Raw genomic sequence first — 26,709 nt, 5'->3', positions numbered from 1 at the left:
AGTCACCCACAAGAACAAGGGCTGGAGATTATGGGACATCCGCCAGCTGCTTGTAGAATAATTCATCCCCTTCATCATCAGCCACTTTTACTGTCAAAATTATGTTCACATGGGACCGACCTTTATTGCTGCACTTCTAGACAAAGGCATGGACACTCAAGTGCCACTGGGTGTATTTGCCATTTTGAGTACAACTGGAGCTGCTTCCAGGCTCCTTATAATCAACCAGCTAAATTTATCCTATGGCAAAGGACTTCCCTGGAGGTCCAGCTGCAGAAGTAGCACAGAGCAGCACAGCACAGGCCTAGCCCTGCTCAGGTTAACAGACATGTACATGAATCAGCAACTCTTCCATATACTGTGTTCTTCAGATCAGGATTGTTGCCATGTGCTTCTGAACTGAACACTTATTTAAACTGCAATCCCAGACCTATTCTCAGACACTGGCAGTCCCCACAGTACACCAGCATCATCTCTTCAGCGTGCAAGGCATTACAAAGTGCTAGAACCAAAGTGGAGCCTGTTTGTCTGCCCTGTGGATCCAAACTGGTAGAACAATGAAGGTAAGCACAAGAAACATGTCCCCTGTAAAAAAGTACCTGTAGTGCTAAAGTAAAGACTTAGGTTTATCCACTGAAATGCAGAAAAGTTTGTAATAGAGAAATTGATATGTAAACCTCTAACAAGAATGGTAAACAGAAGTATGGAGGGTGGCACCCAGGGGAACACAGAAAGCAAGCTCAGCCTGTCTGCTGCACCCTTTACCAGAGACTTCATAATTTCTCCAATCTATCACTTAAGCAAATAAGGTGAAATACTTCTTTCCCTGATGTTGACAATATTTGTTCATGACATGAAATACAACCACTACAAGGCTGAAGCCCTGTGTTTAGTTATCTTCTGAATCAGCTGTTGGTGCATGTTTTCATTTCTGATGTTTCAAAGTACTTATGACTTATGACAAACCTACGAGCCACAGAAAATCCTATGAAGTCACAAAAAGCTGCTTTTGTGACTTTTTTGGTTGATTTTCAAATACCATCATGTTTTTCATAGCCAATCCCTCATTATAGAAACATTTTTAACCTTAGCACAGGCTGTTCCAGAATTAAATCTAAGGACAGACATATTGCAATTCTACTTTTTATTTATTCAAATGGTATTAGGTCTTTAATAATAAACCATGCTAATGACATTCGAAGAAAAACAGTGGCTTCAGAAGACACTAAGTGTGCAGAATTTTTATCCCCATATATGAAAAAAGTGTATTTAAAGTTATTCAGTCAAAGGAATAGTATTTCTGTCACATAAAAGGCATCTTGAAAAAACACATTTTTTTAAGATGCGAACAGAGTGACATTTCATACAGTAAAAACTGGGATGCCTTAGCTTAGGAATTAGCTTAATTTAGGAGTATCACCTGGAAAGAATACTGTTTTAAAGTTAACAGCAGTGGTTCACACCTGCAGAAACATATACAGAACTACTCCAGACTAAGTGGCAAAAGGGAAGTTCAGACTCCTTCCAATTATGTATGCATTCAGCATTGGCAAACCAGCCCCTAGGTCAGTATGAGCAAATTCTCAGCCTTGTCTGAGGTATTTTTGTTTTGTTGTTTATTGTTGCAAATCTTACAGACATTAGCGCTCTGTTAAATAAAGGAATGTTGCACAGTAAATACATCACAACAAAATAACTGGCCAGAAAATGCCCACTCTGTCCAATCCAAAGGAAAAAGCCCAGTCTTCTCCCTCCTGCCACCCAAATCAGACTACTGCAGCTTCATTACCGAGGTCAGAGACATGTGGCAGAAAACATCAGAGTAATTACATTCAGTAGATGTGCAGTATCAACATTCCAGGCTCACATATATTTATATATGTATTTATATTTATATATAGAGATCATTAAACGTTTACAAAGAACAATATTGTTACAAATACAATACTATGCTTTTCCCAATGCTTTATAATAATTTCTATTCACCCTCTTTACAGAACAATAGTACAACTTCATAATCTACGTACTCTGCTAAATATATACAAGAGATTCAACCACATTGTTGTCTTCAGAAATACATTTTGTTTAGAAAACAAGGAAAGCTAGCAAACTGAGAAATCTCAATTGAGACTCAAATTCAAACAAGATTCAAAACAAACATGTAATTTGTCAAAAATAAAAATATAAGGGATGTTTCATCCTTAATGTAAACACTGAAGAGTTAATTAGACTAAAGCAGCAAGGATAAAAGAAAAAGAATTCAGGTCTGTCACTGAACAAGGAATGTAAACCTTTGAAGGAATGTTCCTCTGAATCTGTTAAAAATCCCCATATCTAATCTATCAAACCACTGCGACACTCTAGAGAACAGCCAGATTTCCCTTTTGAGCTCTGTTTTCTTGAAACTCCATTTATGGGGTAAAATGGGATTGTTTACAAGGCTGTTCTCAGAAGTGTGCACACTCTATGGACCTTCCAGTTTAGACATCTTACACACAAAATGTAATTGGAAAAACAGATTTTTTGCTAAACTCTGTTCCTGCAAGCATTCACTTGCTTAATTTAGCATAAACTGTTCAAGCACTCAAGTGCCACTAACTTCATAGACAGCTGGCTGCAAAATTTTCAAAGAAGCAGTTGTTTCATCTTTAAATACATTTGCACCATCAAGTCTTCATTGTTTCCCAGTGAAGTGAGTTAAAGTCTTCACCACATGAGCTAGACAGAACCACAGAAACAAGTGAAGTGGCAGGCATAAACATAGCAGGAACCAGCATCATGGTAACTCTGTCTTCAAGAGTTCACTAAGTTTCCTGAGGCAACTTATGGAAAAGCTGCACTGTATATAATATTCTAAGTTGTACATGGTTATATATCATATTTACATATATTACTATATATACGGAAAGTTCTGGAAAGAAAATTCAAATTATCATAAACCAGATGTCTACAGTTAAACAATATACTCACAAGTCATTAATTATCTTGTTGCATCAGTCAGGTAGCAGAGTTAAGTACTAACCTGGAACACTAACACCACTCTTTTGTGCAACATCTGATTCTGGAGCCTTGTATTAAATTATATAACAACAAGAAATGCAGTAAAATCAAGTCATCATACATTAGTCTCAACAATAAAACATATTCACTTACTACAGTAGCTTATGTACCACTTCATTATCTTCCTTAAACATCTGCTTCCCACTGAAATACTATTTTTATCCCCTAACTCTGATCAGTCCATGGTTATCCATGATTTGAGAAAGCCAAAAAATGGACTTCTGGAAAGATTGCTAAATGGCTCTCGGTAGTGTTTGCACCAAGTGTGCACATGCAAACATCCACCTCTGTGAATCTGTGTAGTAATGTCTAGGATCATCACTGGACTGAAAACAAAGCTCACATTGCACAGCTCACCTCACAACAACTGAGAAATAAGTGACTATGAACAGCACCACATTTGCAAAGCAGAAGTGGTGTGTGGCTATGTTGTCTGTCCTTCTCATCTCACAGAGCCTTTCTATCTCAGTAAAACACAGCACGAACTGTTTCTTCAAAAGAAATCAACATACTAACCTGGACTAAATGTATGTTTAGCTTCAGTATAAACACTAGTATGCAGTCCTGAAAAAAGTAACTACAGAGAATGCAGAATTCTCCTCTCACCAGGAAGAAAAGCCACTGCTGCCTTTTTTTTTGTTTTTTTTTTACCTCTTAAAAGAAACAAAGAACCCAACCCAGCCCTTTCCCCCTTTTGTCTCTAGCATGCAACTTAGAGGTAAATCAAATACTAAATTTCATACATCCCTACAGTTTATCATCTTCATACAAGTGCATATAGTACACACATATCTCCTTTAAGTGCCATACATATGGAAAAAATCACAAGTTAAATTATATAGCAAAATAAATAAGTTTATTCCCACCTCACCCTTTCCACTATTATCTATACCATGAACTAAAGAAAAAGTCAATAAAATTAGGTCTTTGGACAAAAATATGTGTTAAAACTGGCTCAGAGAACAAAATTACTTGGAATAGTCTGCAGATCTCTTATATTCAAATGTCATAAACAGCAAGCACAATTTTAAAAATGTCTATATACACTGGCACACATGGCTATGTGCACCAGATTTGGAAGTAAGAGCCTAGAAAAAGTGTAGCTATTCAGGAAATCCCCTTAATATTTTTCTTGTGAATATTTAAAGATCCTCCCCTCCACTTCTTTAACCTGTAAAATTGGGCAGGGACTACAAAAGACACGTTGCATTTAAAAAGAAATAAAACAAGAGTTAGAAACCTGGGTGCAGAGAAGGGGAGACTGATGCAAAGAAATGCCTCCTAAATTTGTTAATGTAAGTAATACGAGTATGTTTCAGCAATTCACAGATTACCTTTTGGGGTCCTACTGTCATGAAGAACTGATGATAGAGGGGAATTAAAAGGTATATTTTTGGACAAATAATTTTGCAACAACAGCATTTACTAAGTCTTCATAAGCAGGCAATTCTTCCTGAGGGCAAAACTATCCTTTTAGTATTCTACGTTTCCCTAGACATTAACCTTTAATACTGAGCTCAGCGCCTGTGGGAAAATACGACAAGAAAAACAAAGTCACATGCAGGATATCCAACAGAATGCTTTGCACCCTATACTTTTATCTATTTGGTAAAGACATCTTTTATTCAACAACATTTAATTGACTCAGTTTTTTAAATTATAGCCACAAAAATAAAATTGATTACGCTAGCAGGAAACTGAGCCATTTGTGAATACTCTGTGAACAACGCTGCTGTTACTTTCCTGTTTCGCATGTGGAGCTAAATGAAGTTTCACTTGGAAAAAGGTGCAACAAAATAGTTCCATAGACATACTTTGTCCCCTTCCAAAACACAGGAAAACACAGGGGAGAAGAGGAAAAAGGGATGGAAGAGAGAATGACAATGTATTTGTGTCTGTGAAGGGGGGAGGGAGAAAGAAATGTCTCTGCAAACACACAAATGCAGCACTAGAGAGACAAGCACTAATGAGGAAAAACATCTTCCATGCACATTGTGACGGTGAGGTGCCAACTTTAAATGTAAACTGGTTGTTCTTGTGCAGTCAACAGTCTGTACATGGCAGCTGGCATAGTCTTCATATGAATCTAGAGGAAATAAGCCAAGTTAATTGATGTCCCTAAACATGCATATCTCAGGTGAGGGAACAAGCTAAAGTCATACAGGACAGAAAAGAAAGGTAAAACTTGAGTTTTCATACCCTTATTAAAGTATTGCAGGTTATGTTTAGTATCAATGAAGCATCTAATATTTTGGACACTTCAGATTTTCAGATAAGGGTTCTTCTAAAACTTAAGAGAATTATGGGCAAATACTGAGAGAAACAGTGTGCAGGCTTGCTCTCACTTCTGCTTCTTGATTTGATTAGCAACAGGCTAATAGAGGTAGAGCCACAGTTTGAATTGGAAGAGACCTTGGAAGATTATCTAGTCCAAACTGCTGTGTTGCAAACACAGACTAATTACAGAATCACAGAATCACAGACTATTCTGAGTTGGAAGGGACCCACAAGGATCATCGAGTCCAACTCTTAAGTCAAGGGCCCACACGGGGGATTGAACCCATGACCTTGGCATTATTACAACCAAGTTTTAACCAACTGAGCTAATCTCAGGTATTTTTCACTAGACTTGATTGCTTCAGAGCTCCATCCAACCTGGCCTTGAACGCTTCCAGGGATGAGGTACCCACAGCTTCTCTGGGCAACCTGTTCCAGTGCCTCACCACCCTTACAGTGAAGGATTTCTTCCTTATGTCCAATCTAAATATACTCTCTTTCAGTTTAAGCCATTGCTCATTTTTCTGTCACTGGAGACACTGGAAAAAGAGTCTCTACATTTTCCTAGAAGCCCCTTTTATACATTGAAAGGCTTTTGCCAGGTCTCCCTTCAGCCTTCTCTTCTCCCAGTTGAACATTCCAAACTCTCTCAGGCTTTTTTTCCTAGAAGACGTGCTCCAGCCCTCTGATGATTTTTGTGGCCTTCCTGCGGACCTGTTCAGGCAGATTCATGTCTTTCTTGTTCTGGAGAGCCCATAATGGGAATCAGTACTCCAGGTGGGGTCTCATAAGAGCAGAGTAGACAGGGAAAATCACTTCCCTCAACCTGCTGGCCACACTGCTTTTGATACCAGGCTATCCCCAGTGTCTACTGATGTTGGAGATTGCCCAGACCTAGATGCAGGACCTTGCACTTGCTCTTGCCAAACTTCACAAGGGTCACATGGGCCACTTTTCTAGCCTGTTCAGGTCCTTCTAATGGTCTCCCTTTTCTTAAGCACCACTGAGCTTGGTGTCACCTTCAGATTTGCTGAGGGTGCCACTCAATCCCACCGTCTTTGTCATTGAAGAAGATATTACAAAATATTGTCCCAACATGGTCCCTTGAAGGACACTACTTGCTACTGGTTTCCACTGGTTGTTACTGGTAAAAGCAATGAACTATTTGATATTGCCTAGAGACACTGCCAGTTCTTACCTCACCGACAGCATTTGAGAGGATGTGAACAATTTTCTCATGGGGTGTTGCTACAACACTTTGTCCATTGATTTCAATGATCCGATGGCCAACACGCACACCACCCCGCTCTGCTATGCCTCCTCTCATAAGGCTACAGATCTGGAGGGGAAAGAATAAATTGATCATATGCTGGATAAAGAACACAGGCTTTTGATTACCTATTTTTGCCTATAAGCTATAAATCAAAATTTAAACATAGAGACTCTCAGCAAATTCTAAAATGTAATCAATCACTGACTCAAAGTAAAATTTGTTAGTGACAAGCAACTAATGGATATTCTCTTCCAAGAGCAGAATAAATTGTCAGAAAAAGCTATGTTGGACATTACATGTCTTGTGGTTTGGAAATTTATGAGTGTATGAAGGACCTCAGTTTAAGAGGTCATGATGCAGATGCCTTACAAGAAAAAGAGGATCAAAAACAGGATTCTTCTTTTGAGATCACAAAATGGCTTTGTTAGTGACATGAATGATGCATGCTGAAAGCAGACTCTGTTACATAGTTTTTTAAGCTAAGACAACTTTTCTGTTCCTTTGGCTGACTCTAAAGTTATGAAGTAAGTAGTGTCAAATAAAAAAACAACTCTTATCAACTCAATTTTTATATCCTAGACTTAACATGTGCAAATCCTTGCTTGCTATGAGGGAGAAAATAGCTTGACTAGAAAGTGTGGAAGCTACTTACAATCCCATTCTGCACACTGAAACCCAACTGATATCTGAGGTCTGGTCTTCTGATCAAGACTGTGGTTACTGGCGGACATCTAACTATGTTCAGCTTAACACGGGCCTGATTTTTCAAACCCTGCAAAAAAAATACCATAAAGAACATGGGCAAAGTGAGAGTTAAACATTTAACATAAGTACTGTAGGTGAAAAAAAAATATTAAAACATTTCCAGAAACAAGCATCAGAATATTCAGTGAAATAAGTGATAAAATGTCAAATTTTTCTCACCAAGAAGCTGACACAGTTGGTTTAGGAAAACTAGATTCCTGTAGGCAATTTCTTAATTTGATAACAGAAATTATCCATGAAAGGAATATTAAACAGGCCTTTGCGACTCACAAAAAAATCCAATTACATTTAAATAAGTAGCTATGATAGTTGCAAAAAAAGTTGCTTCCCTAATGAAATATACTACATCCTGTCAAGCAAACAGCAGGTCCTGCTTGAATCAGCAGCACTCCTTGTATAAGCAGCAGTCCTAATTTCCATGAGTCACACAATCAGAGAATGGGAAAGGCTCTAAGGGACCACAGCGGGTCACCTGGTTCAACACCCCTGCTCAGGAAGGGTCATCCCAGAGCACATGGCACAGGATTTCATCCAGACAATTCTTGAGTATCCCCAGTGAGGGAGTCTCCACCTCTCTGGGCAATCTGTTCCAGTGTGCGGTCACCTACACAAATTCTTCCTCTTGTTCACATGGAATTTTCCGTGTTTCAATTTCAACCTGTTGCCTCCTGTCCTATTGCTCAGCAACACCAAGAAGAGTCTGAGATTAGCTCAGTTGGTTAAAACTTGGTGCTAATAATGCCAAGGTCATGTGTTCAGTTCCCTGTATGGGCCGTTCATTCAAGAGTTGGATTCAATGATCCTTGTGGGTCCCTTCCAGCTCAAAATATCTGTGATTCTGTGACCCCATCCTCCTGACACCTTTCCTTCAGGTACTCATGGACACTGATGAGATTCCCTCACATTTGTCTCTTCCTGAGGCTGAACAGGACCAACTCTCTCAGTCTTACCTCCTATGAGAGATGCTCCAGTCCCTTAATCACCTTTGTTGCCCTTTGTTGGACTCGTTCAAGGAGTTCTATGTCTCTCTTGTACTGAGGTGTCTAGATCTGGACACAGAACTCCAGATGCAATGTCAGTGGGACTTGCTGGAAATGTTCTTCTAAATACATCCCAGGATATCTTTCGCCAGCTTGGCCACAAGGACACACTGTTGGCTCAGTTTACTGTTTATTGTCCAAGGCCTTCTCTCAGAGCAAGTTGGCCCCCAGCCTGTGCTGGTGCCTGGGGTAATTCCTCCCCTGATGCAGGACCCTGCATTTGCCTTTGTTGAACTTCTGAAAGTTCCTCTCTGCCTATTTCTACAGTCTATCAAGGTCCTAAGGTTCTTCTGAACAGTTGTACAGCACTTGGGGGTATTGGCTGCTCCTCACAGCTTTGTGTCATCAGTGAACTTGCTGAGAAGGCACTCGCTCCTTCATCCAAGTCACTGATGAGTAAGTCAAACAATATTGTGCCCAGTATTGAACCTTGGGGGACATCACTAGTGACAGGCCTCCAGAAAGACCCTCTGCCACTGATTATCACCCTCTGGTATCTGCCATTCATCCAGTTCTCCATCCATGTCACCATCCCCTCATCCAGTCCACAGTTTCTGAGTTTGCCTGCGAGGATGCTGTGAGAGACAATGCCAAGATCCTTGCCGTAGTCAAAGTACTCAATATTCACTGCTTTTTCCTCCTCCATCCAGGTAGTTGTTTTGTCATAGAAGACGAAACAGTTTGGTTAAGCATGATTTACCTCTAGCGAATCCATGCTGACCACTCCTGATCACCTTGTCATCCATGTGGACAGAGTTGGACTTCAGAATTTGGCACTCCGTCACCTTTCCAGGGTGGAAGTGAGATCGACTGGCTGGCGGTTCTCTCAGCCTCCTTACCCTTTTTGAAGACCTTGGTGCCATTTCCTTTCTTCCCATCCTCACGCACCTCTCTTGATTGCCAAGACCTTACAAATAAGACAGTAAGCAGCTGCACTGTGATGTCTGCCATCTCTCTCAGCTCTCATGGATATATTCTGTCAGGGTCCATGGACTTGTGGATTTCCAGTTTGCCTGGGTGATCTCTAACCCAATCCCCTCTTTGACCAGGGGAAAGTCTGCCTTCCAACATTCTTTCACCCTGGTCTCCTGGGTCAGAGGTTCCTGAGGGCTTGATAGTCTAGACCAACTGAAAGGTTTTCAGTACCTCTAGCTTTTCTGTGTCATCTGGTACCAGGGTGTCCCCTCCATTCCTAAAAGGCCCACATTATCCCTTGCTTTCCTTTTCTAACTGATGTATTTGAAGCAGTCCTTCTTGTTGTCCTTGATACCCTTCGCAAAATCTAATTCCAGATGAGCCTGTGCCTTTCCTGTTTCATTTCTAATTACTCTGATAATCTCTCTATATTCATTCCAAGTGGCCTGAGCCTGCTTCCATCTCCCTTTTACCTCCTGCTTGTGCTTGACTAATGACAGGAGTTCTTCATTGATCCATACAGGTCTCTTGCCCCCTTTGCATGACTTCTTGCTCATTGGGATGCAGGGTTCTTGAGCCAGGAGGAAGTGATCCTTGAATTTCAATCAACTCTCTTGGACTTCTCTTCTCTGCAGGACCACTTCCCAGCAGATTCTTCCAAGAAGATCTCTAAAGAGGCTCAAGTTAGCTCTCCTGAAGTCCATGGTTACACTCTTACATGCTTATGGGCACTACAGCCAGGGCTGCCCTCAGTCTTCACATCTCCAACAAGGCCTTTTCTGCTTGCAAGGGTAATGTTGAGCAGCACAACACTCCTTGTGGGATGCTCCACTGCTTGTGACAGGAAGTTGTCATCAATGCTTTCCAAGACCTCTTGGACTGTTTGTGCTTCACTGTGTAGCTTCTGCAGCAGATGTCAAAGTAGTTAAAGTCTTCTACAAGAACCAATGCCTGTGACCTTGAGGCTGCTTTGAGCTGCCTATAGAAGGCTTCATCCACTACCTATTTCCAATCAAGACTGTACCAAACACCCACAACACTGTCACCCTTACTAGTCTGCCCTTTATCCTAACCTATAAGCTCTCTACTCACTCATCATCCACCCCAAGACAGAGCTTGATATATTGCAAGTATTCTTCCTCCCTTCTAAATGAGTTCTATCACATTCATCATGGACTCCTTCCTACCAGAAAAAAATTTAAGGAGAAAAATTTGTTTTTACTGAGAGGGTGGTAAAGCACTAAAACAGATTACCCAGTGTCCTAGTTCAGCAGGAGGGACCAGCTAACCCTGTGTGGGGGTGATCAAAGCTGTGCATTCTACCCCCTCTATTCATTCCCCAAGGTCAATGGGCCATTAGCAGCAGCTGCCCAGGGAGCCATTATCACCTTCACACCCAGCCTGAGGGGGCGGAGCTGCTAATGGGCCATCAACAGCTCAACACCCCCTGGCTCCCAGAGTTAATCACCCATTGTGTGAGTCCCCGCCCAGGGGGAGGGACTGAGTGCTCCCTGAGGGTACATAAGTGGTGGGTAAGAAGACCTCGGGAACTTCTCGTTGGATCCAGAGCAGCAGCAGGACCTTGACAGGAGGAGATCACCGCTCTCGCCCAGACCACAGCCCTCGCCTGCACCAACAGGTTTTTCTTTTCCTTTTGCTCTGGACTTGGGGGAACCACAGGGGTCTCAGCACAAGGGCAAACAAACCCCCTTGGGTTTGTGCCCCAGGACACTGGGTTATACTGCTGGGATTTTGTGAGTTGAAAGCAATTTCCCTTGTGTGTCAGTGTTGCTATTGTAATATTATTATTAAATTTTAGCTCTGACTTATAATCTCTCTCGTGGTGAGTTCATTTCCCCTGCTGGTTCACCTTTAAACCAGCACACCCAGAGAGGTTGTGGAGTATCCAGTCCTGGAGGGAATCCCTAAGAAGCATGCTCTACCTTGAACAAAACTGTTGGTCTAGACTGGGTACAGGTGTTACTGCCAGCCCTAAAGAGTCCATGATCATATGGCTCCCTGAAAACACAAATATATTACAACACAGATAACTGCAATCTGATCCCTTATACACCTGCAAGTATTCAGAGCTCTTGAAGATTGTTAAGAGAGTTTTTTGAAATGCTTCATTCACATAAAATATTAGCCATAAATCCATACACAAACAAAACTGACATGAAGAATGAAATGCTTAATAAAAAATACAGCAAATTTCTCCTCACTTAATTCACCACCTGTCAATTCCAGTACCTGCTCATTCTCAGCCCATCCAGACAGGCAGCTGGCCTGCTGTTTGAAGCAATTTATCAAAGGCCCAGGCTGTGTTATCCCTTGTGCTCTTTAGGATCTCTGAGTTTTGATCTCTTTCCTAAGACAAGCAGCTCAAGCACATCCCTGAGAGTGCCTCCAAGTCTCTGTAAACACCTACAATATCCTACACAGAGATTCTACTTCTCAAAACTGACAGAGGACAATTAGCAGTAGCTATAATAGATGGGGTTTCCCACACTTATTTTTCAGAGGTCGGCATTTCCAGCTGCAAGGTCACTTGAGCATATTTACCATCCTCCTTGCCATTTTTCTGCTTTTAACCCCTTTTCTCCCAACACTTGCCCTCAACAGATTTGGTATCATTGTGCTCTTACTTCCCTGACAAATATGCGAGTTATTTATATGTATTCCTTGGCAAAAAAAAAAGGTAATGCAATCCCTAACAAAATTTTTTCTAATTTTACAGAAAGTACATGTATTTCATAAGTGGCTAATTTTCAGTATCATGCAGACTGGTAAAATAAACTTATCAGTAGAAAAACAATTGTGTATTTTGACCAATTTTATTTATCTAGTCCTTGAGTATCCTTCTGATAGTGGCCAGCACCAGATGCTTCTGAAAAACATACAAGTAGCATAAAGCTATTAAAGAATAGCCACAACATATGGATAGCTCCTTCTAAACTCTTGTCAGTTTGCATTTGATTTATGGTTAATTAGTAGCAGAGCCTAAATCCATAACACTGTAATTATCCTGACTGAAGTCCTTGTGAGATATGTTTATCCACATAATATTATGTGGTAGTTTTGGCTAAACCAAATCATATTATCATCATAATATCACAATATATGTGAGAGAGTCTCTTGCCTCTGTAGAACTCAAGGTCAGTAACAATAAGGTTGAGTGCCTGAGGACCAGAATCAGGGGGAAGGCCAACAAGGCTGACATCCTGGTGGGAGTCTATTATAGACCACTCAACTAAGATGTTAAGGGTGATGAATTATTGTACAAGCAGGTGGCAGATGTCTCAAAATCGCCTGTCCTTGTTCTTGTGGGTGACTTTAACTTGTCTGATGTCTGCTGAGAGCTCAATATAGCAGAGAAGAGGCAGTCTAGGAGATTCCTGGAGTGTATAGAGGATCATTTCCTGCTTCAGGTGGAAAATGAACCTACCAGAGGTGGGGCCCCACTAGACCTTCTGTTCACAAACAGAGAGGGGCTACTGGGAGATATGGTGGTCAGAGGCCATCTGGGGCACAGGGATCATGAAATAACAGAGTTTTCAATACTCAGGGATGCAAGGAGGGCTATCAATAGCCCTTCCTCCCTGGACTTCTGTAAGGCAGATTTGAGCCTATCCAGAAGACTGGTTCAGAGCATACCCTGGGAAACAGCCCTTGAAAACAAAGGGGCCTAGAAGTGATGGACGTGCTTCAAGAAGGAAATCTTGAGTGTGCAGGAACAGGCTGTCCCAGCGTGCCAAAAGGCAAGCTGGAGGGGAAGACAACTGGCATGGCTGAACAGGGAGATTTTGAAGGAAATTAGGAAAAAAACGTAGCTTAATGACTATGGAAAAAAGGGCAGACTACTGATGAAGAGATACTTAGGAATGTAGTTAGGTCATGTAGAAAGAAAATTAGAGACAAAGGTACAATTTGAACTCAGACTTGTCACTTCTGTTAGCAAAAATTCTTTCTACAGATACATCGATAGAAAAACGAGGGGCAAAGAAAATCTCCATTCTTTATTGGACATGGGGGGGAACACAGTTAACTATCAAAGATGAGGAAAAGGCTGAGGTATTTACCATCATTGCCTCAGTTTTGAACAGTAAGACAGGTTGTCCTCAGGACAACTGAGCTTCTGGAGCTTGTAGACAGACATAAGAAGAGGAATAGTCCCCTTGTAATCCAGGAGGGAACAGTTACAGACCTGCTCCTCACAAGTCTACGAGACCAGACAGGATCCATCCCAGGGTGATGAGGGAGCTGGCGGAGGAGATCACCAAGCCACTCTCCTTCATCTACCAACAGTCCTGGCTCTCTGGAGAGGTCCCAGATGATTTGGAGTTGGCAAATGTCACAATGATGCACAAAAAGGGCCTGACCTCCGTGCCTGGCAAGGTTATGGAGCAGATCATCGTGATTGCGATCACATAGCATCTACAGGATGGACAAGGGATCAGACCCAGCTAGCATGGGTTTAGGAGGGGTAGGTCCTGTCTGACCAACTTGATCTCCCTTTATGATCAGGTGATGCACCTGGTGGATGAGGGAAAGGCTGTGGATGTGTCTCTCTGGACTTCAGCAAAGCCTTTGACACTGTCTTGCATAAAATGCTCCCAGAAAAGCTGGCAGCCCACAGCTTGGACAGAGGCACTCTCTCCTGGGTTAAGAGGAGGCACTCTCTGCTGGAGGGCCGGGCCCAGATGTAGGAAGATGCTGAAATGAATTCCAAAACCAGCACTGGACAAACAACTTAAACTCAGAAACTCAGTTGAAGTTTTAAAAAGCAATTTCTGGTTCTGTTACCCTGCCTGCGTTTGTGATGGGACGTTGTCCACACCCTGCCAGTTCTCTTTGTGTCGCCCAGTGGCCTTTTGTTCTGTTGATGGGCCAGCTATTGGGCAGTGTTCGTCCCCACCCAGGTGCTCTGGTGAGGGCTCCTTGGCCCTTCTCCCCTTTCTGTTCTGTTATCCCCAGTGGCTGGGAGAGGGGAGAAGGGGGGATGGGGGGTGGGGGGCAGGCCAGGGCCCCAGCCAGCCCTGCCCCTGTCCCAGTTCTATTGGTTAATGAACCTTTGACCCTGTCTTTTCCTCAGTTTTCACCCAATCCTGCCAAACCTGGGAACTGCCCCCAGAACTGGACATTACCTCGTGGTTTTATGAATAAACAGATGATTCTCTTCCTTGCAACTGCCTGGAACTCTTGTCTCTCCCTCCCTTCTCTGCCCCCGTGGAATAAAGGGGATAGCAGGGAAACCCTTCTCCCTTTCCCTCCACGCCGCACAGAAAAGACCCTTTTCTTTTTTAAACCTATACCCAGAGAGTTCTGGTGAGCGGTGCTGCATCCAGCTGGCGGCCGGTCACCAGTGGTGTCCCCCAGGGATCAGTGTTTGGTCCAGTCCTGTTTAACATCTTTATGGATGATTTAGATGAGAGGATTGAGACCATCGTCAGCAAATTTTCTGATGACACCAGGCTGGAAGGGAGTGTCGACTTGCTGGAAGCCAAGAAGGCTCTACAGAGGGACCTGGATAGACTGGAGAGATGGGCTGATTCCAATGGGATGAAGTTCAATAAGACCAAGTGCCGGGTCCTGCACTTTGGCCACAACAACCTCCTGCAGCGTTACAGGCTGGGCACAGAGTGGCTGGAGAGCAGCCAGGCAGGGAGGGACCTGGGAGTTCTGATTGACAGGAAGCTCAACATGAGCCCAGGTGGCCAAGAAGGCCAATGGGATCCTCGCCTGTATCAAGAATAGTGTGGCCAGTAGGACAAGGGAAATGATTCTTTCCCTGTACTCAGCACTGGTGAGGCCATACCTTGGGTATTGTGTTCAGTTCTGGGCCCCTGAGTTTAGGAAAGATATTGAGGTCCTGGAGCAAGTCCAGAGAAGACCAATGAGGCTGGTGAAAGGACTTGAGCACAAGTGCTATGAGGAAAGGCTGAGCGACCTGGGGTTATTTAGCTTGGAGAAAAAGAGGCTCAGGGGAGACCTAATCATTCTCTCCAACTACCTGAAAGGAGGCTGTAGCCAGGTTGCTCCTCTCTCAGGCAACCAGCAGTAGGACAAGAGGGCATGAGCTTAAGCTCTGCCAGGGGAGGTTTAGGTTGGATATTAGAAAGAAATTCTTTACAGAATGGGTGGTCAGGCATTAGAATGGCCTGCCCAGAGAGGTGGTGGATTCACCGATCCTGGAGGTTTTTAAGGCAAGACTGGATGTGGCACTTAGTGCCATGGTCTACTAACACTGGTAGGACTTGATGATGTCAGGGGCCTTTTCCAACCTAGCTGATTCTATGATCATCTTTTCATAGGAGTCCCTATAGCACACTAAAGAAATCTGAAATCTGAATTTTTTCTGTCCCATTTAAATGCATGCCTAGATTATTCATATATATGTATTTCTTTCATATATACCTGTTTCCAGATTTGCTATATGAACAGCTCCAGATGTGTGGTTATGAAGATCTGCAAACATACAGATTATCTTCTCTTTAGGAAGACAAAATAAATGGCTAGCAGTTCCTATGGAAACTGCAGCATGTTTCAGTGAGGAAGAGAAAGGTCTGCGGAAGCTGGAAACAACAGAGCTGGTTGTTTCCGTATTGAGAAAGTACTGATGAGCACAGCTGAAAAAGGGAAGTGTAACTCATCACAGTTTTAGAAATAAAACTGATGTGGGATAGGAAACAAGTACGGCTATCATGAAGAGCCTAAATTTGCAGGCAGTTTTGTTCCACTGAAGCTGCTACAAAGATATTTATTATGATTTTTTTCTTCCTTCATTTACAAACGTAAGATTGTTCTCATCATGTTTTCAGTATGTCACACCTTCAGGCTATCATTTCTACTCAGTGAATCTAAAATGGGTAGTTCAGTGACTTACACGTCTATTACTCATCAGAACTCAGTATTAACATTTTGGGAAACCAGAATTGGAAGTCTTTATAGCAAACATCTTAGTTCAAGCAGTATTGAGGTAATCCATAGAGAAAAAAAAATTATTTACTTCGTGCATTTGTTTTCACTTGGCAAGTTGAACTTGTAAATGGAAAATTTATTTTAGAACTTTAAAAAATGCAAAATAAAGGTACATAATATAACTTATTACCAGAAAGTTGCCTAAATAAGTGTAACAGGTGTATTCCTAAAAATAAGAGCAGGCTGTCTGTGTGCTGTACTACCAGTATTACATTACATGTCTACATGTGATAATTGGCAGAGCCTGTGGGATAATTTCAATAAATAATTTCATACAGCTTCATCTCAAACACTCCCTAGTGATGAATCTTTCCAGTCCTTTAAACTCTGATGTTCAAATACTTATTGCCTTATATACTACAGCTACCCAAGACACTGCTCAGTTCCAGATGACCTGCATGCTCTTTGCAGTCACATACTTTTCTGACAAATAGAAGAAATATTTTCTAATTAAAATATCCCTTTTCACCAAGTGAAGAGACTCACCACACATTCAAATAACTTGAGCAAGGATTCCACAAAGAGGGTTTGTCTTTGTTTAAAAGTTTTAAGTTTCAAAAACAGGTATAAAAACCAAAACATATCAATTCTATTTCATCCAGACATTAAGAGACATTTAACAGCTAATATGGCCTAGGACAACATTAAGCATCTGTGTCTCCATTTGCCACATAAAATTTCAAGTGTATATCTGGTAATACCTTCCCTTCCTTCTGAACAAAACACTGAGCTCTTGTCTATGCAAGTAAATAGCACAACGCACCTTCTGGAAGAGCACTGGATGTTGTCTACCTAGACTTCATCAAGACTTTTGATGCTGTCTCCCATTATATCCTTATAGTCAAGCTCAGAAATTGCAAACTGTGTGAGGGGATAGTGAGGTGGATTGAGACTTGGATGAATGGCAGATCTCAGAGGGCTGAAATCAGTGACACAGGGTCTAGTTGGAGGCCTGTAGCTAGTAGTGTCCCTAAAGATTCTGTTCTTGTCCCAGCATTATTTAACTTATCATCAGGGATGGAGTGCCTCCCGAGGAAGTTCACTGATGACACAAAGGTGGGAGGAGCAACCAATACCCCAAGTGCTGTGCAACTGTTCGGAAGGACTTTGCCAGGCTGGAGAGATGGTCAGAGAGGAACTTTCTGACATGCAACAAGGGCAAATGCAGGGTCCTGCACCAGGGAAGGAATAACCCCAGGCACAAGCACAGACTGGGGCCCAACTTGCTGGAAAGCAGCCCTGTGAAGAAGGACCTGGGGGACCTGGGGGACAAAAAGTTGTCCATAAGCAAGCTGTGTGCCCTTGTAGCCAGGAATGCCAGTAGTATTCTGGGGTGCATTAGGAAGAGCACTGCCAAAAGGTCGAGGGAAGTGATCCTGCCCCTCTGCTCAGCCCTGCTGAGGTCACATCTGGAGTGATGTTTCCAGTTTTAGGCTTAGATGAAGGAGTTCCTGGCGCGAGTCCTGTTGAGGGCTACAAAGATAATTAGGAGCCTGTTAGCTACTCATTTATGAAGGAATGGTCAACAGTTGGACTCAATGATCTGAGAGGTCTTTTCCAACCTAAACAATTCTATGATTCTATGAAAGTCTGCGGGAGCTGGGCTTGTTCAACCTCAGAAAGAGATGACTGAGGGAGGATATCATCAATGTATGTAAGTATTTGAAGGGAGAGTGTCAAGAGAACACAGTCAGGCTCTTCTTGACAATGCAGAGGAATAGAATGAGATGCAAAGGGTAGAAACTAGAACACAGGAAATTCCACCTGAACATGAGGAAGAATTTCTTTACTGTGAGGGTGACTGAGCACTGGAATAGATTTCAAGAGAGGGTTTGGAGTCTCTTTCTCTGGAGATATTCAAAAGCCACTAATACACAATTGTGAGTAACATGTTCTCAGGAATGCTCCTGGAGCAGGGAAATTTGACTAGATGACCTACAGCAGCCCCTTGGAAACTCACCCGTTCTGAGGTTCTGTGTGGAGGCAAAAAACTGGTGTAGCATAATTCACACTGTACTTTAAAAATCATGAAATGGAAAGTACTATGCAAACATTTAATAAGAATTTATTTAAGAGTTCAATACTTACTGCTCTCCTATTAAAATGTGTAGCTTCCAGAAACATTTTCCCTACCTTTATAATGCTCTGACATGTTGAGAGTGGTAAACCAACCAAACTGGTCCCATTGATTGACATAATCTGGTCCCCTATGTTCAGCTTCCCAGACTTCTCTGCTGGTCCTCCATGCATCATGTTGGCTATGATAACTGTAGGCAAAATGGATCCCCAGCCAGACTCTACAATCACCACACCCAGGATTTCTCCCTTTTGCTTTTCAATGTAAACCTGTACAATGAGAAAATTGTTTAAAAAAGACTTTTTTTTACACCCATGGAACCAGCGTCACACCCCTTCAAGTATTCACAAAACCAACAAAGACGCACCATTGTATTTGCAACCTGCTTTCCTAATTCAAAGGAAAAATGAAATAGGGTACACATTTTACCACATTTCATTTGTATTCAAACATTAAATGAGTAGCACTAAACAATACAGATTTTACTTAGTGCAAAGCACCCCTCACGAGCCACTTTTTACATGAGCAGAGGAGATGGGAGTGGAAAAAACCCTGGTGCCATGAGCCTTGGTGGACACTGCTAAACAGAAAGGGATTGCAAGAGTTTATGACTGTGAATTGGAAAACCATAACCTGTGTGTTCCAGTGGTGCACTGGTTCATCTTTATTAAGAAAGCTGCAAAGCCTTCTGTCACATACAACTATTTAAAATTTTGAATCACCCACTTTCACAAACACCCATGCTTCTATAAATTTTATATTGTTTACTGTAATCTTTTAAATTGTCTTAATCTGTTTTAAATTTACTTTCAAATATGTCTGAAAATTTTTGGTAAAAGAATGACAACAGATGGTAAATCATTTCAATGCTGATGAATTTTGGGTTCACTTTTGCCTTTGAAACAGAACTGATGACAGGGAGGCCTATTAGGGAGGACATGCTAGACTAAGTGAGCTAATTTATGGTAGGTATTAGAGGTTCTTTGATTTTTGCCAACACAGGCCTGCAAATTATACAGAGCAGCTTAATACTGTTTTGGAAAAAAAAAAGGAAACATACATCTTTGCAATTTTCAGACTTGGAGAAATGAATCAGGTCATCATTGTACATGTCTTGGGTATTGAGCAAGTCGCTATATTCCTTCTGGCTAAGGTCTTCTGGGTTGATTCCATTTGCCCTCAGAAATTCTTGGTAGGCCACACTAAATGCTTGACCTATGGACTGTGCAATCAGCTGTGCCTGTAGCAGAAGAGAAGAAAAATGGAAAAAATGAAATATGCTGATGGTTATGTCCACTGACACTTTCTCTGTTACAATCACACAGTAAAATGGATCAAGTTGATGAACCTACAGGTTACTGCCATCCAGTCTAAAAATATTTGTGCATTACAAATCAATCTGACAGACTCATAAAATGTCAACACATTCACCTCTGTCATGAATCCAGCTAGGTAAGCAATAATAAATGAGAAATAAAGCCATCCTTTCATAGGTAAAACCAGCCAATATTAGTGTAAAGGTATAGCCACTGCAAGGACTGTGGCTTGCACCTACAATTCTTCCTACCTACACAAGCAGCACCCAGATGGCTCTCCCTTCCAGCAGGGGCAAATCCATTCTCTGACAAACCAGAAGCAAAACCGAAAATGTCTACTAGCAAACATACAACTACATTTAAGAGGGTATTGCCAACTTTTCTTGCTGTCCTTTAGAAAAATCACATTGATATTGACTGCTCCTATCTCAGTTTCAGACAAAACAAGGGCAGCAGAAAACCGTCACATGCCTCTCCTTCTTCATGCTGCTACCTCCTTCAGCCTCTGTCCCTTACAATTCTTGTTTCATTTCTTCAAACTCCCATGATTCTGACAGTTCTCTGCCTCATTTCCTGCTTATCCTGTCCTTTGTAGGCACTCTCTTGCAGCAAAAGCCACGAAACATGCCACTTGCTACACTGCATTGCTCTCACCATGAGCTGTTTTACACCTGCAGCCCTGGCAGAGAAACTGGGCATCAGGCAAACATGGGGAAAGCTCTGTGCCAAGAAAAGTGGGGATGCAGGTGGAGACAGCAGACCAATGGGACACCTGCCTTTGAGACAGTCATCATGGTTGGGCAGGTAATGGACAGGAGAGGAAATCAGCGCGGTATGGTGTATAGCACTGCTGTGTGTAAGTGAAGCGGTACGTGCAGTAAGCACAGTGTAGTGCACAGGAGGTGGCCCCAATGTGCACTCAAACACAGTTCTGGCTGTGGCAAAAGGAGGGAAGAGAAGGAGAGAGCTCCACAGCTGACAAGGTTGGTCTGGCAAAGCGCTGGTGATGAATGAATACTGCACAGCTGGACTCTTACACAGTCTACTGGCTATATTTAAAGGCCAGTTTGATCCCAAATGAAGGAAAGGTTTCCCAACCTAAAATAAAAATTTGATTGTATCTAAAACAACTCAAACTAGCATTAAACCTGCTGATAACAGCATGATTGCTGGTGCTGAAAAGACCAATATGTTGACTGGCAGTATATTACCAAAGCTAAGATCAACCTGGTTTTGATAGCAAAAAAAACCAAGAAAATGGGAAAACTATACTTCCACAGCTCCATAACTCAAGTGACGAGATAAGTGGAGACTTAAAATTCATACACATATATCTTCACTCCAAGAAGACATCAGCACCCAGCATTTAGACACATCTCTGGGATTCAGCTCATTTGAAGATACAGCTCTAAACATAGTTGAAAATCTGGTGCTGTCCTCCTTAGACAAAGATGCAATCCAGCAGAGACATATTCTGGTCAACACCCACTTGCAGGCTTACAGCTTCTTGCTCACTCACTGTGTAAATTCTTCCAAATACACAGCAGTCCCGGAAGAAGAAAAGACAAGTTTTATAATATAAACAGGCTGCATTATTTCACTGGATGTATAAGATTTTTGAAGCCATTTCCTTGCTGTTAACAAGGTGCTAAAATGCTTCCATTCTGTTAGTCACTTGGGTATTTGCAAAAAATTTCCAGGCTGTCTGTGAACTACATACCATGACTAAGGAGAGCTGGTACAATCTGCAATTTCTCAGGATATTGCAACAACAATGAGTAATGCTTTTATTGGATCTACAGGCATGTACTAGATGTAGGTCAACATCTAGTGGCACAGAGAGGATCATGTCTGACACAAATATGGGCTGATCCAAACAAGCATAGAGAAGCATAGATTCCAGCTAGCCAAAGTAAAGTTTGGATCATCCAGGAATCAGACCACTGCATGCTGAAGAAAAACAGGCCCCAGCCTCTGGCATCCAACAGTTTGGGGTTTGTTTTTTTCAACTGGCCAGTAAGACAGCAGGCAGTGTCAAAACTAGTGACTAGAAATACAATAACAGCCTCAAAGCCGGCAGCCTATCAAATGATATTAAGCAAAAAAATACCTTCGTTACTCTCTTTATTTCACACGAGATTCTTGAAAGGCTTTGCAAACTGGTTTACATGTTATTTTGGGGGAAAAAAAAAATCCACACTTTTTTATATTCTGTCATAATTTTGATCCAGGATTACTTTGGATGAGTGTTTTCATCCTTACGTTTTAATTTCAGCTTTGGGGTCATGTATGTACATTCATCTGAAACCAGATAATTTATTCAGACATGGGTTTAGAACAGATTCATCACTACATAAAATCAGCTGCTTATTCAAAAAATCTTCCCATCTTCAAGTCCTTGCTGATACACTGTAGATTGGAAAACATAACAGTACTTCATAAGAAACGCATATTTTCACCTTACTTCTCTTAAGTAATACTCTGATATTTGGGAGACTCAGAACTGAGACTTTTTTATTTTCCCAAACAATTACAGCTAATCTGATTATGATCCTGACAACTAAGTATCTAGCTACTTCAATCTGATATGTTTGACTTTACCTTTTTGTTACTGAGCTTAAAAAAAGCATAAAATCAGTGAGTTCTGCACATCGATTATGAAGACAGAATATCAAATCCTACATAAGGTAATTTAGTAACCTGTGCCATAGACTAAAATCTTTGTCTCTGTTCAGTACATCAGCACACTTCAGGATTGCTGAAATTACCAACTCTATTTTCTGGCTTTTTGACATGATGAAAACAACTACCCCCACAACCAGCCTCCTGGAAAAGAAAAATCATCTTTCTAGTATGTATCAGTGACTGATCCTCAATGCAAGACTTGGGATTAGAACTTTCCTAGGAAAATAAGCATTCCTGAAAGACATTCGCTCTCACGCAGAATCTGAGCTGTAGACTGTGGCAACTGGATCGTCGTCTCACTGTTACTGGAAGGTACTCAAGGAGCTTAAAAAAGGGAAGCATTTCTATAAACACCAATTCCTCAGTAAAATGTTGGGTCCAAACATACAAACAGAAGGCTGGTTCCTGTGTTTGGATGACATGCTAGTTGCAGTTAAAAAGCAAACAGGACCAGTAACAATGGAATTCAGGCTGCTGAAACGTGCTTACTTTTCCACCCCTAGAAAATGACAAGACAGAGTAATTGCTTACATCCTCAGACTCAAAGACATGGCAAATCATTTTGTACTGCCTCTTTCCGTCTTGGGAAGGGTGAGATGCTTCCACATTATCCTGGGAGCTAGAGCGTGGCATTCGCCTACGAGCCATCAAAACAACTATATTTCCTATATCAGCAATGTAAGAAATGGTCCGCAGGGGATGATCCATCATGGTTTCCTGGGAAATAAGAAAACCAACATAAGCAGCTGCTTCAGTGAAGTTCTTACTGCACACCCAGGATGAAAACACACAGACAGCAATAAAACCTTTCTTAAATTAAGTCTGTAATACCTGTCATGCCAGCAGGAGATGCCAACAGGAAATAAGAGCTTCGGTTTTGAAAAGTAAAGTAAATAGAAAATTTTACATACTAAAGGGATGCTTGTGTGTAAAAGAACATAAAGACCTCAATGTCAGAACTTCTGTCTGTTGGGCATGTATGCATAAAGGATTATGAACAAATTATTACAACTAAACATTTTGGCCTACTCTGGGCACAATCAACACTTGATGCATCATGGCTTATGAGAAATGAGCTGGCTGCAATCAGTTTACCCACAAGTACTAAGCACTTCTAGAGTCAGACACATTGGAGTAACTGCCTGTGGGATACAGCTGTCGACCATGGATTTCTCACTAAGAAATCCTGGAGGGAAATACAAGAGCCAGAATATTTTGAAGGACAAATTTTAGCATGTAGGGGAAAGTCGATTTCAGTAGTCTACTGCCACAATACTGACAAAGGTGTTTTATGTCCATACCTGTGTGTCTGCATTCAGTACTTTTATTCTCTGTGTAGAAATGAAGAGGTCTACTTCAGTCATGGGTTGAGATTCACCTTCTGGAGCCTGCAAATAAATGGGTTAGAGTCAAAAAACACATTAGGTAACATACTAATGTTGTTAGTTAACAAACAAGGGTGCACTAAGACACAGTCACCAGAATACCAATGCAGGATAGAGTATTAAACTGCAGAAGCAAAAGATAAACACAAAGATGGGGAAACTGTATCATATATGTGAAATTGAATTGGGTATTGTTTGAAAAAAGTTAAAAGCTTCCCTGATATTTTTTCTGATTCAATAAATTATACCTGTCTGCAGCATAAACTACATAAAGATTTTATGAATATCAAAATGATTCTACCATTTTCTGCACACTGTGAATCCTACTTTAAAGAAGGTTTTCATACAAGCCGTAGAAAGCCCCAACAGCATCTCTTGCCTGAGGAATTTCTATATGGGCTAACAGTGATTGCCAAGAGCACAGGTGTATGCTATTTGAGCAATTCATAATGCATTTTTGCTACAAAGGCCTTCACAGACAGACAATATACTATTCAAGCTGTAACCCACCTTAGAAGTCATCTTTTGTTAACAGAAAGCAAACACTAATATTTTTTTAAATTATGTTTGTTAAAAGATACTCAAGAGCTTCACAAACAAAATTTTTAAAAGGTGAGTGAATTCAGTATATTACTCTAAGTATAGACATTAACTTTTTTTTGCATCCAGCAATTTCACACCTCTGTGAATCAAACAAATCAGTCTTACAGAAAGATAAAAAAAAATCTTAAAAAAAAAGAAAAAAAAAAAGAAAAAAGTCCACTTTATTTTAATCTGTCATTTTACAGATTTAAAACCTTTGCCTGTTTCAGTCCTGTTTCTTTAGCATGCATTTTGGGTACTGTCTGTAACCATTTGATATATCCAATCTTTACTCTATTTCTAACATGAAATGGATAATGATAACCAACAAAAAATGGCCAACCAGGCAACTGATTTCAGACATGTCAACTTGTATGGTGGCTCAGAAATAAATCTGAAAAATTCTTGCTGGATGCAGAAAATAAAACCACAAAATAAAAAGAAAAGAAAAAACCATCCCAGAAAACAAAAGAACAAGCATAATATCAAGCTGATGGAGTTTGTACTGCACCTTCTTCCTGCTTTTGGCTAATTTCTGGGCCATCTGCTTAGCATGGAACAAACAGAGACAGGAGAACAGTTAGATAAGAACTTACAGAGACCCCAAATCAAGCAGGAATCTGCATGCTAGTGTCAGGGCTCACAGACTACTAGCCAACCTAAATTAGTCCCTGTTTATATTAATTTCCTTATTTTCTTTTTTGTTTAAAAAAATAAATTCAGGGTTACCACAATTACTTTCAGGAATGAAAAGAAACATCACCAAAAGTGTCAGTAAGAACACAAAAGGATTGGGGGATTTTTCACTTAAAATGTTATGTGCAACAAACAAGGTTATTTTGTGATCATTTGTTCTTTTGGGTTTGGCTTTTTTTTTTTTTTTTGAGAACCAAAACAGAGCTTCCCTCACTTACAGCAGTGTAAACCATGATGTCACTTCTTTTGAAGGCACGTCAATGCAAAAAGGTGAGAGAAGAATATTAATCCTTGTTATCCCAGCTTTTTCAGATCTCATATTTTAACGGACTCCAAAAAATAACCTCCCTAAAACTATGCTACTTTCTCCTGGAAAAATATAATTACAGAAGGTAACTGTCACCTTCATTTTCTTCTCCTTCTGAGCAAACAAACAGATATTATATTAATAAACCCATGTTTGCATTGCATCTCTGGACAACATATTTTCCTGTGTCACCTACATAAAGATATGCCCATACTCCCACATTTTTTAAAGGAAGCAGTGGAGCCAGTACTTCAGTTCCACAAACACCATAAACCAGGCTTCTAGCAACAACCCAAATAACATGTACTTATTACAGTCTTGCAATCATTAATTCAAACCAAGGTGAACTGCACTTCTGGACCTGCTTAGTGAAGAAATGTAATACTCACCAGGCTGGCAGTTATCCTTTTACTTCCAACAGTAACAGCCTCTTTGCTGATAAAATTAATAGGTTCCATACAGATTCAGCACTAATTACTTTTATGAAGAACAAACAGGAGGTCTGAATCACAAAACACATCAAATGTTTTATACTGATGCTCACAACTTAAAGTGATCAGGATTTGTCTAAACAAATCTGAAAGCAGGTACTCAAAGTTTAGGCCATGCTGCTTATTTTCAAATAGAAACACTCTTACACTAGCTTTTAGCCATCTTTTTCAAACTAGGAAGTACTTGATAGCCTGGTGATTGAAAACTATGGCAAAAGCAATCAGAACTGCCTCACATGGCAGGTTCTTCATTACATTGCTATTAATTTAAATTGATACCCAGAAATAACATACAGCTGTCTTACATAAACTGGACATACTCCTGAGGTAGAGCATTTAAATTGCTTTCCAAAATCAAGCTCTCCTTCAGACAGTTTCCCTCCCTCTCTAAATTTTAGAGTGATGGACCTCCAAAACAAGGAAAAGTACAGGCCAAAAAAGAGAAAAAGGGGGGGAAAACCTTTAGCTACAGGTTTACAAAGAAGAATCAACAATTTATCAAAATACACTATAATTTAATTTATTGAAAATTCAGTTCTTCAAATGGGAGCAAAATTCAGTTCTTGAAATATTTAATAAAAGTAAGATAATGATATGAAACAAGAAATTCTAATAAGTGATTTAACTGCACAGAAATGTCATAAAAAAGATATGGTCCATGAACAACAAAAAAATCAAGATAATTCTTTGCAGAAGGCTTTATTAGACATTGTTACCACATTATTTTGCTAATTTAAATGAGAATATTCTTTCTAGAAGAAAAAAACCCCCAGAAACTACCTAATCTACACAAAATGTTATTTGTTTAAAAAATACAGAATTCAGGATTTTCATTTAAGGCAAATGAAATGTAATTATTTCT

General features: G+C 40.8%; 1 protein-coding gene across 2 annotated transcripts in view; it reads right to left on the bottom strand.

Annotated features, from left to right (window-relative positions):
* Positions 1-849: 849 nt before the first annotated feature.
* The window catches only part of APBA1 (amyloid beta precursor protein binding family A member 1), an 81,956-nt gene continuing 56,096 nt past the window's right edge, over positions 850-26,709 (bottom strand). The window contains exons 6-13 of one of the 2 annotated variants that reach the window (XM_071580013.1): positions 24,865-24,897; positions 23,688-23,774; positions 22,918-23,103; positions 19,446-19,625; positions 18,442-18,654; positions 7,263-7,382; positions 6,536-6,676; positions 850-5,146 (exon numbers count right to left, since the gene is read on the bottom strand). In XM_071580013.1, the coding sequence (XP_071436114.1) occupies positions 5,075-5,146; positions 6,536-6,676; positions 7,263-7,382; positions 18,442-18,654; positions 19,446-19,625; positions 22,918-23,103; positions 23,688-23,774; positions 24,865-24,897 (1,032 nt within the window). In that variant the 3' untranslated portion in view covers positions 850-5,074. The remainder of the gene's footprint in view (positions 5,147-6,535; positions 6,677-7,262; positions 7,383-18,441; positions 18,655-19,445; positions 19,626-22,917; positions 23,104-23,687; positions 23,775-24,864; positions 24,898-26,709) is intronic. The other variant, XM_071580014.1, reaches the window with a different exon arrangement.

This window comes from Pithys albifrons, chromosome Z (assembly GCF_047495875.1).
Source record: "Pithys albifrons albifrons isolate INPA30051 chromosome Z, PitAlb_v1, whole genome shotgun sequence".
NCBI lineage: Eukaryota > Metazoa > Chordata > Aves > Passeriformes > Thamnophilidae > Pithys > Pithys albifrons.
This window is presented reverse-complemented; position numbering and strand designations above follow the sequence as displayed.